The sequence below is a fragment of the Muscardinus avellanarius genome (assembly GCF_963383645.1).
Source record: "Muscardinus avellanarius genome assembly, chromosome: 9".
NCBI lineage: Eukaryota > Metazoa > Chordata > Mammalia > Rodentia > Gliridae > Muscardinus > Muscardinus avellanarius.
The window spans coordinates 92,492,920-92,512,738 of NC_137795.1; the positions used below are offsets into that span (position 1 = coordinate 92,492,920).

At 37.4% G+C, this 19,819-nt stretch overlaps 1 protein-coding gene across 1 annotated transcript in view; it reads right to left on the reverse strand.

Annotated features, from left to right (window-relative positions):
- Positions 1-19,819, reverse strand: part of CHCHD3 (coiled-coil-helix-coiled-coil-helix domain containing 3) — a gene marked incomplete at both ends in the record, with an annotated part of 279,332 nt that overhangs the window by 82,477 nt on the left and 177,036 nt on the right. The window contains 2 exons of the mRNA XM_080701232.1: positions 10,441-10,524; positions 11,999-12,013. Of these exons, the coding sequence (XP_080557358.1) occupies positions 10,441-10,524; positions 11,999-12,013 (99 nt within the window). The remainder of the gene's footprint in view (positions 1-10,440; positions 10,525-11,998; positions 12,014-19,819) is intronic.

The following is a 19,819-nucleotide window of genomic DNA, read 5'->3' on the forward strand; positions in this document are numbered from 1 at the left end:
ATGGACAGCCTCAGCTACTATTTAGTGAGGCCCTTTGCAACTCAGTGAGACCCTGTTTCAAAATAAAGAATAAAAAATAGGGATGGTGGTGTAGCTCAAAGGTAGAATGTCCCTGGGTTCCATCCCCAGGACCGTTAAAAAAAAAAAAAAAAAAGACATGGGTTTCTATTGCCCTCAGTGTCCACACTTGTGGCCCAGAGACTTCATCTCTTTCCTGGAATTCTCTGAAGCTAAAAACACCAGGGCGAATTGTCAGCATGATTGAGGGAGCCAGTATAAAATTTGTAAGTGTCAAAGAATCTCTAGATTGGCAAGTGCAAACTAGCATAACCTACATAGGCATTAGTGTACTGGAAAGTTATGGCTTTACTGTGTTAAATGGGCTAGTTCACATTGCATAGCCAAAATGAGTTACACACATGACCCCAAATCATTGATAACTGTTTAGGAAGCTCTTTAGGGGGAACATAACAAAGTGCCCCCAAATCCTATAAACAATTTTATTAAGTTATTTCCCTACCCTTGCCAAAAGAATTGTTTCTATTTTAGGACCTCGGATGTCAGTGATCTAACTGTGATTTTATCCAACACTAACCCAGCTTTACTCACAAATATTTTACGACAGATGTCATGTGGTAGTAAAACTACATATAGTTTCTCCCTATAAGGAGGGCCGGGGGGCTGACGATAATCTGTCCTGTTGTGATTTTATTACCATTTCTTTATTATCATTTTTTAATCCCCCTCAAGCTTTCCAAGAGGAACACAGAAAGAAAGATACTAATTGACAAAGAAGTCAAGTAATCAAAAAGCCAATTAATCATACAGAGGAACCCAACACTTGATGATGTTATAGAAGACGTGCCACCCACCCAACGAGAGAGACTTTTAAAAATTGCTCATTTGATGTAAGCATGACCTTAGAATTTAATTAGCAACTCTCTCCACAGGTGACAAGCTAGTAATGTACTTTTCTTCTTCTTGACAATTTATTCTTCACCAGTCTCTTTGTATTACTCTCCCTTGCCCAGCTTGTGCAATCCCATCTCCCTTTTAATTCTAGAGGGTTTACTACAGCGTGCATGCATATAGCTGCTGAAATCCAGGAGTCTGCAAACTGAAAGCAGTCTGTGCCCTGCATGGCCACATGGATCTCAACATTATAACTACCTCATTAAGCCCCTTGATCTCCCTCAGGAACTCAAGCCACCAGGGCTTTTACAGCTCTAGACATGCTGGGCCAAACCCAGTGTCCTTAGGAAGGCCACAAGCAAAGTGGATTTGACAGAGCTAATGAATTCAAGTTCATAATTGAGGAGACACATATATGCACGCAAGACACACCAACCCTCAAAGAGCTCAAGTCGTCAAGATGTCCTGGGGAGACAGGAGCCTTCATCCTGGAAGATCCGCGGAAGAACGTGGATGTGACCCTCCCATACTCCAGCCAAGTCCTTCTTCCCCCTTACCTCCCTCATGAACAATGGACCACTGGAAAATGCATATTTTCCTGAAGAGTATGCAAGCATTTCAGACGATAATGAAATAACCACAGAAACAATTTTGCAGAACTGAAAGAAAATGTGTTTTCTTTCTAGAAGAGAGAATGACTACTCTATAGCAACATTGTGAAAGTATGTATGAATGAATGAACCAACGAGCATCCAAGAACATTCCAAACTGCCAAACGGCTACACATTTCTTACTTCAAAGTGAAAGAAGCACAACTAGATAGGGAAATCACTCTCAGATGTGTCAAGCTGTAGATGGTCGGTGATAAGTATCATTCTCCTTTGGTCAGAGTTTTCCGGGAAGTATCAAAGCCTCAAGAGAAAAAGATATATTTTTGAATGCCTAATACTTTTGGGTTACAAGGTGGCAATAATTAAATTATAACATCAGGGCCTAAAAAAGTTAGAAGACAGGAGAAGATAACTTATAACCCAAAGAACTACCATTACAAAAGCAAACTAAAAGAAACCAATGACAAAGGCAACAAAACCCACTACAAACCACAAAATTTAATTTAAGAACAAAACTGATATATATTGAAGACAGCACTAATAGTGGTGAACAGCTCAAGTGTTACAGCTGGCTCAGATCTAGCTCTTTCATGGTTTTACCATATACTCTTGGGCAAATTAATCTAAGCTTTGGAATTTTTACCTAAACAAGAGAATGGACAGCCTCATGGTGTTGTTTGTTAAGGTAAAATGATATAATTCATAAAAAGTGTCTAACACAGTATGGATACTCAATAAAGGTCACCATTAGCTGCTATAATAATCGTGATGCCATAAATTCTTCTAGTTATTCAAAACTAGTCAAAGATCAACTTGACTTTCACATAGAATAGACTCAAATTATTATTTAATTAAGGGAGAAAAAACCTAAATATTTGTGTGCACTTAAGAACTACCAACTTGCTGTTTGGAAATAACTTTATAATATAAGCTTAATAAATTTAAGACTCATTGACTGTGCTCATTTGCAGGAATATGGATGGAACCAGAGAGCATTATGGTGAGTGAGATCAGAAAGTCAAGGGCCAAACGTTTTTCTCTCGTATGTAAAAGCCAGGGAGAAAACAGAAAACTGAAGAGACCAGTAGAAGAGTGGAAAGGGACAGGGGGAGGTAAAAGATAAACCGATAAAGGAAACCATTCACATGATGCTGTCAATATCTAAAGGTATCGCTCCCAACCTCTCTAATATGTATGGGAGGGTCGGGTAGCAGGGTGGGATCCGAAGAAAAACAGAGCAAGACCTGCCTGCACATGTGCATATCACTTTGAGCCTCATTATGATGTATAATCAGAAGGTACCAAGAAAATTATTTTAAAAAAAGGTTCATTCAGTGTATTCCACTATGCATGAATTATAAAAATGCAGAAGAAAATGAACTCTGCTGGCAAGGGGTTTACAAGATAAATATACATAATTAATCGCAATTATTATAAATATAATGTAGCATCATAAAGAGAGGTAGAAAGCATTATGGATTTGTTCATTATACCTTAACAAAGTTGGAAAAACAAAAAAGAATTCCCTGAGGGACTTGGTGAAGGCTCCCCAGGAACAGTTTAAGAGTCTGCTGTCTGAGGTGCGCTGGCTCCTCTCCATAAGCACCAACCCTTTGGAAGCACTCTCCTTCCAGTCTCTGACTTTAACAAGCAGGAACTAACATTCTCCAAGCCTCTTAGGCTATATACCTACCTGTGACATCTTTCATGTTTTTAAAAGATAAAAGTTCACTTTCACACCTAAACCCAAGCTGTTTGATTAAGTTAGCAACATTAGGCTGACTAGGAAAATAGGCTTTGCAAGACTTCTCAAATAACTTTGGTCTTCTTTCTCAGTCAAGAGATGCTGCTTTGGAATACTGGTTCTACGGATGACACTGTGTCTCACTAAATTTTACTTATTACACCTCGTAAGTATAATGAAGGAAGATTATCCCAGTCTCCTGGCAGACTAGACAATATAAAATACCAGGAGGAGAAAGCTACATTGACACCAGAGAAATTACTTAATAAAAAAAAAAAAAAGAGTTTACTGAACGGGCCCAAGAAGCAAGCCAAGCTTCAAATGCTTGGCAGACTTTGATTCATGCAGGCACAAAGAAATTTGCATCAATCCAATGAAAATGAATTGATAAAGTAGTAAGATCATAAGTCACCAAAAAGCAATAATGTAAATGATATTGTTTGTCAATCTAGTTGATGGGGAGACCTCAGGGATCATCCATAGATGGTTCCATCAAAGACCCATTGATGACCTCTCACTCCATGAATGATATACCTCATCTGAAGGTTTCATAATTTCATTTGCTTAAAAGGAAGACATGTGCTTAGATCTACTCTTAAATGACAGCACCTGGATTCCTCAGTACGTTAGATGATTTCGCAAGTTAGTTTTGTCATTACTTTCTCTTACACTGGGCACTGTTGGATTCAGCACTCTCACACCTTCGAACACATATTTAAGTCCTAATAGAAATGGTTACACACAATCCTCCACTGCCATAAAAGTAAGAGAAAATTCCTTTACAATCTCTTTGCATTAAATCTAAAAGATGCTTCATCACTGAAGACCTAAATGTTTCTCAAATATTCCCAGATGAAATCCAACTGGACAAAATTCAACGTAGGTACTCGAGGGATGTCAATAAAGATAACAAGAGCAACAACAAGACATTACAGAAATGGCGGAAGACAAGAGGATGTTGAATAACACTAAAGTAATTTTATGGTTATCAAGATTTCACACAGAATTCCGGGAAGATAGCAACCAAGAAAAGCGGGGCTTAAGAGCCCCGCTAACAACCAATCTCCATTACCACAAAATCAGCGCCTTTCATAGCCAGAAAACACCATCACCAGAGAAACAAAAAAAATCACCAGGCTCCAGAGAGAAAGCGGACTGAGAACAGAGCTCAGAGCTACAGAGGAGATACACCGGCCTCACGCCTGAGGACACGGCAGCAGTGCTTTACTGCCGGCGGCAGTGGTGAGTTCACTGGACAGCTAAAGTGAGCCGAGGTGAGCCGCAGCACAACAGCCAGGAGGGATTTCTCGGCACAGGGAGCATCTAAAGCTCCCAGTGGCTGAGCTCAGCACACGCTGCAGGCACTCAGAGTGGAACTCAAAACCAAGAAGAAATACGTCAGCCTCACGGCCGAGGGCGTAGCAGCAGCGCCATATTGCCACCGGCGGCAGCAGCAGCGAATTCACCGAGTCCAGTACAGCTACATCTGCGTACTCAAGGTCAGTGAGTCAAATTGCGGGCCACAGAGGAGAAATCCCAGTACTGTACTCCCTGGGACTTGACCCAGTGGGGGAGTGGCGGTGGCAGAGATATCACACCTTAGGAGAACGCCCAACCTGGCACCCCCCCACAGTCTAAAGCAGCCTCTATTGACTCTCTGGGTCGGAGACTCTGTGACACAGCCCAGTAAAGGAGTAGTGGGGTCTGAGATACTACTGACTCGAGATCCAGAACATCTTAAGTGAAGTCATAGTGACCCAAGGGAAGAACCCAGAGAAGGCACAAACTTCCGAAATCATGGGAAAGAGGAATAACACTGGAGCAATGAATGCCCACAACCCCACAACATCAGAACCCGATAAAACAGAAAATCAGAGATTTCTAGAAGATCAAATCAGGAAAATAACTGTAGAAATAATAGAGGTGCTTCGAAAAGAACTCAGAGAGAGCCAAAAAGAGATAAAGGATGCAATTAATGAAGTAAAGGCCTCAATTCAAAGCACAAACAACCGATTAGAACACATGGAGAACAGAATCTCGCTCTTAGAAGATGATCATTCCAAAAATGAATGCATAGTTTCTAATCTAGAAAAAAATATCCAACAGCAGGAATCTGACATTGAAGAAATATGGGCCCATTTTAAGAGAGCTAACCTAAGAATAATTGTTGAAACCAAAGGGATCAACAATCTCTTCAAGGAAGTAATAGCAGAAAATTTTCCAAACATAGAGCAAGAGGTCGATACACAGGTCCAGGAAACTTATAGAACTCCCTTTAGACAGGATCGGAGAAGAGGATCCCCACGCCACATAATTGTCAAAATGACCAATGTGGAAGCCAAGCAGAGAATCTTAAAGGCAACAAAAGCAAAGGGCCAAGTGACATTCAGAGGCAAACCAATTAGAATCACTCCAGACTTCCCAAACCAAGTCATGAGAGCCAGAAGGGCTTGGAGTAACATATTCCAAACTCTGAAAGAAAACAACCTCCAGCCAAAAATTTCCTACCCAGCAAAACTTTCTATCAAATTAGATGGAGAAATAAGAAGCTTCCATGACAAACAGAAACTGAAGGAATTTATGTCTTCAAAACCAGCGCTAGAGAAAATACTCAAAGAGATTAACTACAAAGAAGAATTAGGTAACACACACCAGAACCAGAGAAACAAGATTTTCCATCCAACAGACAACTAAGATTGGTTATCTGTGGAGATTCATTATTTATGTTAGTCTTTTACCTATCTCTCAATGGCATTTTTTGCCTTTATTGTTGTTTATTTTTAGGATGTCTAGTTGGAATATTAATATACCTTCAGATATAGCATTTGGAAATATTTTATCCCATTCTATTAGTAACTGTTAACTCTGTTTACATTGTCTTTGGATATACAATATTTTTTTTATTTTTTAGGGAGTTTGTATACTCTTCTGTTGCCTGTGCCATTGAAATCATATCCAAGAAATCACTGCCAATTTCAATGTTGTGAGGTTTTATAGCCCAGATTTTCTCCTAAAAGTTTATAGTCTTAAGATTTATATTTAGGTCTTTTATCTATTTTGAGTTAATATTTGTATATGGGATTAGGTAAGGGTCCAATTTTATTCTTTTCCATGTAATTATTATGTTTCAACAATATTTAGTTAAAAGATTATTATTTCTACCACCAAATGTTCGTGGAAACCTTGTCAAAAATAACTTGACAATATAGGGAAGAATTTAGCTCTAGGCTTTTATTTAACTCCAATGGTTTATATATCTGCCTTTAGAATAGTACTACACTGTTTCAATTATTGTAGCTTTATATGGTTTGAAATCAGAAAATATATATCTTCTAGCTTTGTTCTTTTTCAAAATCGTTTTTGGTATCTAAATTCCATATTAGGATAGATTTTTTTTCTGAAAAATAAATAAATAAATATATGATAGTTTCACCTAAAAAATAGAAAAAAATATTCTCTGGTAAGAAAGAAAGTAAAAAGAAATATTGAAATGTTATCTTTAAGTCATCAAAAGCTTGGTATCAGACAAATGAAACTGTTATGTGAGATTATCATCTTTAATTTTGGATAAATTGCTTTAATACTAGATGTCAACCACTAAGCCAAGCATGGGAGGGAGGGATGGGGAGAGAATGGGGTGGGGATCGGGTGGGGGCTGACTGGGTGACGTGTGCATGTATGTCTACAAAAGTTTGTATCCCACTATGATGTATGAATACAGTGCAGCAATAAATAAATAAAAAAAAAAGATTTCACACAAATGAAAGCAAGCAGACATTCTCTCAAGGTAATAGCTCATACTTGTTAAACTCTTTGTAGTTTTCAAGAAGCTTTCACATATATCCTCTAGTCATAAGGTGAGCAAGGAACAGTATCATCCCATTGGACAGAAGAGACACAAATGCAAGAATAAGTGCAAACCATGACTTTTGACTCTTAGTCTAATGTTATTTCTATCATGTTATAAAACATTAAGTTAAGTAGCTGGGCATGGTGTTGCATGCCTGTAATCCCAGTACTTGGGAGGCTGAGATAGGAGGATCCTTGATTTGTGGCCAGCCCCAGAAACTCAATGAGACCATTGGCAACTAAGTGAGACTGTTTCAAAATAAAAAGGAGCCTCAGCCTACTTAGTGAGGTCCTTTGCAAATCTTTCAAAATAAAGAATAAAAAAATAGGACGGGGGTGAGTGGGGGAGAGAACTCGGAGGAGAATGCTCCTGGGTTTCATCCCCAGTACCGTAAAAAATAAAAAATAAAATAGGACTGGGGATGTAGCTTGGAGGTAGAAGGCTTCTGGGTTCAATCCCTAGCATCACACATAGACACACCCAACACTCCCACACACATAAATGGAGTTAAGATTAGTTAATAGTAGTGTTATGAGTTCACTTTAGGATTCTAAGCTCATAGGTGCTCCTCAGTTTTCAGTTTAAATTCTGAAATAAGTACTTTTCAGCCTGATCCTCAAAGAGAAAGAAAAAAAAAATATTTTGCTATATAAGAAGATACTAGCCAAATGATTGAATCTCATCACACCGTAACCATCTGGTCTTCTACCATCGGTCCACTTGATGCCAAAAACGATACTTCATTTGCCGAGCAGACAAGCTTAATCTGCATCAAACAAATTCTCTCAGTGCCTCGTACAAATCACTTCATTGTTTCAAACTGGTGGATCCATGAGAAATGGGGGTATATTTTGCAAGGATTTTTTCTTATACCCTACAGTGATGTGGCAAATTCATAAGGGACCTAAGACAGCAAAAATGATGGCACAGAAAACTATCACTGGGTGGGGATAAAGCTGGGCTAAGTAAGTCATCTCGAAAACTTTCGCACTCATTCATTTATTCAGCTAATATTTACTGACCTATGTCAGGTACCATGTTGTGAAAGATTGAGGGGTTATTCCGGATTAGACAGTATTAGAGATGATTTATGAGTATTAGTCATTTTAACAAGCTAGGGAGGTTAGTAACTATTATGTCCTCCTTCCACAGCTGAGGAACTTGAAAGGTTAAGAAAAATGCTCCAAACTACACAGCAGGTACATGCCACTCTCGGGATTGGAATGTGAGACATTCAGTGTTGGAGCCTGTGCTCCAAATGAGATTTCGTAGAGTACAACCTATAGTCAAAGCAGGCCTAACACCTATTTTTACATAGCCATAATAATGGTTTTGCATTTTGTAAACAGTTGAAAAAATACTAAAACATTGTGTGACTTGTGAAAATACATAATATTCCAACTTGAGTACATACACAGTGACTATACAATGGCTTTGTTTTCACATTACAAAGGGAGAGAAGCTGGGACAGGGACCATACACGGTCCACAAGGCCTAAAATATCTTCTCATCTAACTCTTTATAGAATCCACAGACCTAGATTATCCTTGAGTCCCCTCTCCTTCTCCTTCTTCTTCTTTTGCAGTACTAGGGATGGAACCCAGGGGAATTCTACCTCCGAGCTACACTTCCCCTGTCCTATTTTTTGAAACAGGGTCTCACTGAATTGCGAAGGGCCTCGCTAAGTAGTTAAGGCTGTCCGAGCAAGGATACTCCTGTCTCTGCTTCCCGAATACTGGGATTACAGGGTGCAATACCATGCCCAGCCTCTATTATTCTTATTCAAAATCCAATAGCCAATCTAGTCAATTCTACCTTTGAAATATTCAACCACATTTCCTTACCTTCGCTGCCAGCACCACAACCCAACCATCACCATCTGGCTTATAATTAACCTCTTAGCACATCCCTTTTCTTCAAAACTGTTGGCCAAGACACAACCAGTTCATTCTTTCTCAACCCCTCTGGCTTTCCTAAGCATGCCAAGTGTTGCCCTGTTCTTTCTTCTTATTAGTACAGGCCTCTTCCCAAACATCATCTCATTGGGAGGTCTTACTTCTCTACCCAAAACATAGACCTATACCTTGACCCTGGGACTTCCCTTTTTCCCTGCCAATTTGCTGTTGCCCACATTGTCTATCCTGCTATACAATATATATAACTGTGTGTGTGTGTGTGTGTGTGTGCGCGCGCGCGCGCGGGCGCGCACTACTGGGAATTAAATCCAGGGACATCCTACTTACTTTCAGCCCTTTTTGATTTCTGTTTGAAACAGGGTCTCACTAAGTTGCGGATAGCCTCATTAGTAGCTGAGGCTGTCCTCAAACCCATGATCCTCCTGTTTCAGCCTCCCAAGTGCTAGGAATACAAGCATACGCCACCATGCCTGGCTCATAATTGGTTTTTGATTGAAATAAAGTTTCATGATCAAGCAGTTTATTTTCTTCACTAGGCTATTTTTTACTAGACTAGGGCTAATATACATGAGGTGCTTAAGTAGATACCTTTTGTTGAATGAGAAAACTAAGTAGAGTTAAAATGTACTTATTCCAATGACACACATAGATGCTCAAACACATTTAACACATATAATAACAGTCCAGAGCAGGGTTTAACAGTGTATTTAATTTGTTCTACTTTCTCATCAAATGTTAGATTCTCAAAAATCAAATTTTGAGACTCAATCAAAAGGAAGAGCTAGTTCATCCGGCAATCTTACAGCCTGTGTATGAAGTTAATCTAGACAACAAATCTACTTTGTTGAATGGGGTGCTGACGAGGTGTAAACTCCACCCTTACATGCACGACCTTCTTTCTTTTCTAATTCTTTCTGCTGCGTTTCCATACAGTTCTAAGTCCACACTGACTAGACACTGCCTCTGTCCCCCTAACTCTTATACAAGTCTTAACTCATTTGGCTCCTGTCACCTCTTAATGGAGACATTCACTTCTTAGTCACAAATGCAGTCAAACTGAGTTTTCACACAGACAATATATTCTTTAAAACAGTAACTTTTCTAAGAACATCCTCAAGTTTGCTCAATGTTTGAAGAAAGTAATAATCACATTCTACTGTTTGATGTGAAGACAATGAAGACTGCACAATGCTGATCAAGGAAAAAGATGGAAGTTGATGGGTGTTAAAATGTACCCATGACTCAATAACATAACCATACCAAAAATAACCAAAGAAATGATATTACCAGGGAGAATGGTAAAAACCTGCCTAAGAAAAGCCTTCTAATTTATTGATTTTTAAACAAATATATCAAAAGCTATATTTCCAGTAAGGTAAGAGAAGCAATGACAAGAAATAGTCATACCCTTTCCTCCAGTCTAGCCAGCTGCTCTTTGTAGAACGCATCCTGCTTCTTTATCACTCGGTCTTTCTCTTCCAGCTGCTTAACCTAAAAAAAGAAACGAGGAACATACTATATCAAGAAAAAGCAGCAACAGCAATGCAAAACTCAAGTATAAATTGCATTAGAAATAAGTACACAGAGCTGACGATTTTGCAATCTATTAGGTCTTTGACAAAAAAATTAATATGATGATGATTGCTGGATTTAAATGTAAAGAATGAGTCTCCATTGTATTTTTTTTTTACTGTAACAGCTGTGTCCTACTTTGTCCAAATGTAGTTGGAAATGACAGAATACAACACATCACATACTGTCTTCTCTTTTCAAGAATAATTTGAAGGATTAGTATTTTCACAATCAAACTTTTATTCTGGGAGTAAGATACACAACTACTGACCTTCTTGAGCAACAACAAAATGCCTATATCATACTTCAGACATAAACCTTATATTTAAAAACTCTTAAATTACCCAGTGAAATCTGCATATAGATACATGCATTGTTCTCTTTCCCTATTTATGAAGTAACAGCCTAGAGGAGGGGAGGTCAAAATGCTGTAATTGCTAATTTAAATAATTTAAGAGTAATAAAAATAATAAGTACTTAAAAAAACCTTTAGTTATACTACTTTTAGAAGATCTTATTTTAAAAAATTAAAAGTAAATCCAGGAGTGGTAGCAAATGCCCATAATCCCAGTACTTGGGAAGCTGAGACAGGAGTATTAAAGCCTCAATACAAGTCTTGACAATTTAGCAAGGCCCTGTTTCAAAATAAAAAATAATATCGGGCTAGGAGTGTAACTCAGAGGTAGAGTAATGGGTTCAATTCACATTATCATACGTGCGTTAAAATGTATGTGTGTGTGTGTGTGTGTGTGTGTGTGTGTGTGTGTGTATATATATATAGTTTTTAAAAAGCAATTAAAATAATTTTGATTTGTTAAAATAAAGATAGCATCACTTCAAATGGTTTTGACAATTTTTAAACATATTTCTTAAGCTGTTGTTAATTTTGTACTATGTTTATTTATTTATTTATTTTTGGTGGTACTGGGGTTCCTGGAAGCCCTTCTACCTCCGGGCTACACCCCCAGACCTATTTTATATATATTTTTTTATTTGGAAACAGGGTCTCTTAAGCCAGCAAGGCTGGCTCCAAACCAGCTTGATCCTCCTGTCTCCGCCTCCCAAGTGTGGGGATTACAAGCATGCACCACCACACCCGACTAATTTTGTACTATTTTTAATTGACTTTTATTCATGATGGAAGGGACTTCACCATATCATGTAGAATGAGGAAAGTTTTTAACACACATCTTGTTCAGTAAATGCTAAGTACATGTCTAAATACTACATATAAGAATATATTTTGACATTCCTATCTTTGTGCATACAGCATATTCTTTTGCCAAACCATCAAGGATTACCTAGTTCAGTCATATCAGGGTGCCTGTTCACTCAACTATCTGCTTAACTGAGGTCAATCTATTTGCATATTTGCAGGTGTTTTGTTACTTACTTTGTCTTCAATATCCTGCAGCATGTTAAAAACAAACATACAGTTATTTAACAACAGAAGTGACATATATTCCTAAAGTCACAGAGAAATCTAATGGACAGTATCTAAAATGCAACAAAAAATGGGGAAATAGCAAGAAGAGATGTTAACTTGGAACACATTTAAATGTCACTGTGCTCTTACAGTTTAAAAACAAAATATCAATGAAAAGTTCATGCTACTTGAAAATGTATGAATAAATAGAAATAAATACAGCGTTAAAATGGAATAAAAATACATTTGAATACAAGTATATAATCTATACCTCCTTGACACAACATGTGAAAACCTTACTAGTCTGTTAGGAATATAAAAGAAAACATAAATGCAAGTGAGAAAAAATAGACATGGCTATATAATGTAAAGAGAAAAGACCTCTTTAAATTCAACACACATGCCCAAAATATAAATAAAGAAAATGAGTAAGAAAGGGCTCATAAAAACCTCCATAAAACAAAACAAAAATATATAAAAAAGCAAAAAATATGCAAATGACAAGAGAGGAAAATAAATCCCAGCATGTAACTGTGAGTTAATGTTACTAATATAGAGAGCACTTAAAAAACAAGCCTCATTCTTTTCTAAAACTTCTACCTGCAAAAAGGCCAAAACACACACACACACACACACACACACACACACACACACACACACCCACCCCATAGGGAGAATCTACCCAGGAAATCAGATTCTGAACTAATAAGATTAGATTATTTGAGCATCAAATTGACATAAGTAGGAAATTAAAATAATCTATATTAGCAAGAATATAGGAAAAGAGACTCCTATAGATTGCTGATCAAAATGCACTTTGAACAACCATCTTTTTATACTTTTATTGGTGCATTATAATTAGACATTATAATGAGGTTCAAAGCGATCCACACAAACATGCACAAAATTCTGATGTTTGTCTTCAGATGCCATTTTGTATATCAATTTGAGAAAATGTAGTGAGTCTTAAAAGGTAGGTATGCACTGACATAGAAAACTCTACTTCTAGAACTTAAGTAATTATGGCAATAGGCAAAAATGTTCATTATAAAATTTATTAAGTTGCAAATAAACAAAAAACAAAAACCATATAAGTGTTAAGTAACATGTATACTCAAAATACATTAAATAAAAATGAACAAAAAAGATTATAAACTGACAAAGCAGTGTGACCTCTTTTTAAGTAGGAAAATGGAGGAAAACAAAAGAAAAGACTAAAAGTATATTTTACAAAATGTCAGGTCACAGCACAGCAGTAGGCTTATAGATGGTTTCTATTTTATTTTTTTTTTACTTATTTGTGTTTTTAGAATTAATAATAAATATACTTTGTATTCAAGGGGCAAAGGAAAGGAATTTTTGAGGTAAAGAATGAATGTTTCTTGGTTTACATAATTACATGCATTTGTCAAGACAGAGCTATATATCAAAGAGTGAATATAACTATATAAAACTTTAAAAGTAAATATAAATTAAGCATACTAAAATTTAGAAAATAACTATAATACATAAATGTGCACATAAATATTATTGTTAATCTTATCATGTGACTGATTTTGCTTCCAGGCATTCAATTGTAGCAAATATTAAAGAAAAGTAGAAAGAAATTTACATAAGAAAATGCAACTAGCATTTGGAAAACAATAAAGTAGGAACAACAAAAGTTTGAGCAAGTAAAATGTGGCCAAACAATATGACATTTATATATTATGGTCCAGTTACATAACCAAATGTTAGGAGTCTTTAAAAACTGATGTTTTAGTAGCGCAATTAATTTTTATGACCCAAAATATTAAGTGGAGGAAAAGTCACAAAGGATCATGTAATTTTGGATAAGGAGTAGAGGAGAGTAAGTACTGGCTGTAAAGTGATAGGAACTAGTATAAAGTACACTGAAATGTTAACAGAAGTTATGGCATATTTATTATATGGAGTGTTTCCTATTCAGTATAATGGAAAGTTATTTTGTAATGAGTAAAAAATCTTTTAAACATCAATATTAGTACATTTATCTTTATGGGATGAAAATGTACCATAGTAGAATCTAGAAGAATAAACTATTAAGTAATTATGGTTTACATCTTCAAAAATTTTAACAAACTGTACAGTTACAAATAGCATAGATACTATATTTACTTCCTAAATCCTTAATATATCAGCATTTGCTTCTCCTTCCTATTCAATGCATTACATTATCCAATATGGCTAGTAAAATTCTAGCACTCCATATTATCTCTTGTTTACACAGTGATATTTTAAAAAGCACAATGAGACCACAATGGGTATTCCATTATAGTTATTGAAAAAATGCTAAGAGGATTCAATGCTGCAAGTATATTGCTTGGGCCTGCTAAAGAAACCACACCAAACAATAAATTTAATTTTAAAGGGCCGATGACAACCTAAATAAAGGGTGGACAGAAATATACTCATTCACTTTCCTAAAATATAGCAATACAACACTTGAAAATTATTAAGGCAACACACCAAAATGTCAGACATGTACATTAAAGACCAAAGAGGAAGATTCTGCCAAATAATATCAAAGCATAGGCTAACATCACAAATCTTTTCCTCAACTGCAAACAAAATCAATAGTTTGAGATCTACTGGGAAGAATAACAAAGAAGAAACATGGCCACCACACTTATATGGCACATTGCTTTGAAACAGTTAATGGGATGCTGGGAGGAAAAGTCACACGATATGAATCCTGAAACTTAAATAAGCCTGGAATACATTGACTGAACTAATAGCTGCTGAGGATGGAGAGTCACACTCAACTTAAGAAAAGGCGGTAAACTAACTGCAAGGAAATAAAACTTCTCCGTAGAACTCTGTAACACACACAGAATCACCATAAGTGACCAAATCACAACAAATAGGATTATGACATTATTTACTGTTATGGCAGAATTGTTTCTGAGGGAAAGATGCATATGAGGTCTTTCCCCCTCTCTGGTTTGCTATTCCTGGAGGAAAGTATGCTGATTAGTTTTCAGATCTTGCTAGATTTGGGATAATATGATTCGGCTTGAAAATGTGACAGAATGCGCTTAAGTGGATCATTATGAAAATCTAGAGCCTCACATATAGCAAGAGAAACAAAGAAAAGAAGGAAATCAAGTTTTTAAAAAACCCAAAACAAACATTTTGATGTCTTAACTCAGTGCTGGTAGCTAGATTAAAAATGAAGTACACATGTATTTACTTCCTTAGACATGTGTCTCTTTCCAGAATGGACGTGACAGTTCTTGACAACAAATGATAGAATAAAGTCAATGCAAGACTTTATTGTCATACTATATAACACAACACAGTAACCGGAGTTATAGATATGCTATGGTATACTCATAGAATGGTACCTTCCCATGTATACCCTTAGGAAAATCTTCAGAGTGCAAACTTTTCTGCATTACAGCGCCCTGGTTGCTCCTGAGGACTGGCGTAAGGCACAAATGGAATCCAATGACATCACAATCAGTCAGCTCAAAGGGAATGGACTGTTACTTCATAAAGTCATGTACAAGTCATCTTAAGGCAAGACTATGCTACGGAGAGATGTGTACATTTTAAATGACAAAGGTTTCTTGAAATGTCAGTGTTCAATTTATAGAGCTCAAGGTATGAAAACCAAGCAGGTATCGCCTCAGTTTTCCATGAGATGATAGTATGAAGCCAGAGATTACAAGGATTGAAAAAAGGCACCAAATCTAAATCACTCTAAATAGGAAATCTCTATAACCGTATTTATTTTTATGCTAAATCTTGTAACATTCTGAAACATATATATATAATGAGCTGGGAAAGATTAATCCTTAAATCGTATCTTAAGCTCATATAGGCAGATAAGCAAATAGGAGAAGGAAAGGAACAATTCCTTGTCAAAACTACCTGAAGCACAATACATATGAACCCACAGAAATATGGCCACATAAAACAGGGAACTGAAATATCAAAGGCAACAGAAACACAGACTTGTAAGGTAATACTACATTTAGAAGTTGTAGAACACAATCACTGAGAATATCAACAACAGAATAAAGTAGCCATGTATTCAGTGAATTGAATACTAGACTTCGTTCTAAATGAGAAATTACAGAAGGTTCACTGAGCACTTATCAAGTGTCATTTATACACAAATAATTATACTTGGAGCAGTTTCCCAACAGATACCAGAAGGTGACCTTCAAGACAGTAAGGAATCTCTGTGAACTTAAATGATGCCACCCCTGTTATCAACATCTTCACACTTTTCAATGACAACGTAGAAGCATATGCAGAGACTATGAACGAATCCCAGGTTGAAATGCTATACGCTAACATCTACTAACGATATCTGACAGAGGTTTAATACAGACCAGAGACGAAATACAAAGCTACTCTTTACAGGCTTCTGTATCTGAGGTCTGGCCCTCAAACCTGTGCTCTCAGGACTGAATCAAGTCAGTTTTTGTTTTATTTGTTTTGTCTTCTCAATAGACTTTCAAGTTCCCAGATCAACATTTCAGCTTTCAATACTAATCACACCCTGCAAATGGCCAACTGGATATATTCTGTGTCACTTCAGGGAATGCCTGCTTATTCTCTTGAAATGAAAACACAGAGACAAAGATCGATGGTTTTGAAATTAAAAAGTTAAGCCAACAATGAATGAAGAGAAGAAACTGGCAGAGTACATAAATTTAAGAGAGAGAGAGTAATCTGGTGGTGGTCTGCTTTAAAACTTTTCCAAAAGTTCTATCATAACTTTAGATAGTACTCAACAAAGAAGCAAAATTAAGCGCTAGATGAAACCTAAGGCAATAGTATAAGCTTTCTCCTATATCTCTGAGAGGGGCAGGATGTCCAACTATCCGTTTACATCTCTAGTTTTCTGGATACTTTATTAACTCTATAACATATTAGAAAGCACATCTGGTACAGAGACAGGCGACTCCAATGTTCATCTGGTCACTGTATGACAAGGTTTCAAAACTGCTCCTGAATGTCTTGTCCTGTAGGTTTTGCCAAGCAACACCCCTATTGCCTCTCCTACCTTTGTTTGCATCTTCTATATAAAGCCTTGCAACACATTTCCCATGGCTCCTGTTTTTGACTTTGCCTTCTCTTACACAAATTTTCTCACACCCTCTCCTCTCTATCTCTCAACTCTTTGGGGCAAGAAAAGGGCTTTACTCTTCTCCGTCTACATCTTTGGTTGAATCTTGGCCTGTACTTCCTGTGAAGGAAATACTCAGTACATGGTGGCTGAACTGAAATGAACTGTGTGGAGAGGAAGAGTTTGTGCAAAGCAAATAGAACACAGCTTCTGGAAAGGAAATCTGTGATTTACTTCAAAATACCACAGCATACACAGTGGGATATGACGCGCACGTGTTGCTTAAGCTTGAGCTCAGAACAAGGTGGTGCCTACTTAGCACGACAAGAAGACACAAGGCAGGAGCAATCAGCAAGACTTATTACAGGCTTAAAATTAGAAGCTAAAAGAACAGAGGGGGCTACTACAAGGGTTCATTTATCTAGGTCTTGATCAACAATGATAGTTTGTTAATTAGCACAATGGCTATTGGCCTTGGGATTTTATAAGTCAAAAGGATTCTTTACCACGATAAGTGTTAGATATGGGTTCTTATGAGTAAAACAAAAGCAGTAAAAGATGGAGGAGCTGGCTATTAAGTAAAGATGCTCTGATGTCTGCTGCATGAATAGCTTATGAGACTCCAAAGGGACTTGTGGCTTTGGAGATTTTAGGGATGGTGTCTCAGAGCTGATCTCTAAGCAGTCCTGCATCTAGCCAGCTGTTTAAGACCGAGGTTCTCATCTGTGGCACTGCTGACATTTCTTTTCCATTTTCCTTTTTTTTTTTTTTTTTGGTGGTACCGGGGGTAGAATCCAGGGGCTTTTCTATCTCCGGACTATACTCCCAGACCTATATTCTATTTTATTTGGAAACGGTCTCACTAAGTTGCTGAGAGCCTCACTAAGTAGCTGGAGCTGGCTTTGAACCTATGTGATCCTCCTGTCTCAGCCTCCCAAGCGCTGGGATTACAAGTGTGCGCCACCACGCCCAGCTTCTGCTGACTGTTGTGATGAGTGCATTCTTTGATGTGGAAGCTGTCCTGTGTGCTGCAGCAAGTCTAGGACTGAACCTGTACAGCTCAGCAGCGCCACCCCTCACCCTGGGTGGTAACAACCAAACATGTCTCCAGACATTGCCAAATGTGCCCTCAGAGGCAACACTGCCCCCTATTGAGAACGGCTGGTGTAAGAGGATTGTGGGCTATCTGAGGCAACCATCAGCAGCCTCATCCACCTCAGGGGAACCATTCCTGCAAAGAAAGCATTAAGAAACAGAAAACTGGGATGTCCCTGGGCTCACATAATGGGCTGTGTGAATCATTTTGTTCTTGCTTGCCAATACATTTTTGTTCAGTAAATGCCTATATGGATTGGACAACTAGGCCAGGGGCTGCCTGTATTACAACCTGATGGTATGGATGAATTGTAAACACACAATGCACAAAAGCAGCCATATCTACGTAAAGTACTGAAGCATACCCCAGTGAAAGAAAATTGAAAATTTCAATTTCTTGTTTCTGAACTAAGGAGGAAAATTATAAAACATGTATATATAAGTACAGTCTTTCTAAAATTGTCTGTAAAATAAAGGTCTACATCACATATAATACTTTGAATCCACTGATCTGATAATGATCTGTTCAGGCAGGACTGATACTCAGTTGATGAGAACTGGTGCCCATTGTTCAACATTTGTTCTGCTTGGGCAGCGACTATGCCACCCCTGATGTTAAATATTTTATATATCATTCCTGAGAACAAGGCATACTGTGATTCCATTATAATGTACACGCTTCATATTACAAAGTAACATGAAATTTCAACATGCAAGCTGCAGAAACACCAGCTCATTAGCTCGGTGCCATAGAGTTGGTGTTCATCTCCCAACAGCCATTTAACATGAAGACACCCATCACCACTGAATAATGCTGAGTCAGAAGCGAAATCAACTATTAGGGTTTCAGAGTACTCAAATAAGCAGGGTTTTGTTTTGTTTTAGGGCAGTGAGGAATTAACCAAGGGGCACGCTACCACTGAGCTATAACCTCAGCTCTTTGGAGACAGGGTTTTGCTAACTCATCCAGGATTGCCTTGAACTTGCCATCATCCTGCCCCAGCCTCCCCAGTTTCTGCAATTACAGGCAGGCACCAGGCCTGGCTCAGATACACAATTTTACCTACAGTATCACCTTTAGCTACTGTGTGTTTATGAAAAGTACAAGTGAAAATAAACATATATCAAGTCTAAAGGGACATCAGTCAAATTCAGCAACTGCAAATAAAACAAAGTTCCAAAAGACCAAGTTCTATACAATAAATAAGGATGCCATGTCAGAAAATCAATAATGAGCTAAAAAAAAAAAGAAACTCTTAAGGATGAAAGTTATAATTGAAAGAGAAAAATGTGGTAGAAGAGAAAAAGAGTCAATGCAACGACTATGTGATTACATAGACATATAGTAAGACGGACTTTTATCATCACATTCGGCTGTGGAGTAGACTGGAACTATCAACTATTAAATACTGCCACTATATATAAAAGCAGGGTGGTTTCAACTCCAAACTATAGCTGTTGTGCTACAGAGTGAGAAGGAGTAGGAAGCATTTGGAGCTGTGTAACTTAAAGTGCAATTATACTAAAATGTGTCTTTCTTCTTTCTCCATATTGTGGGGAATAAAAGTTCCATTTCAAGGCACTTATATATA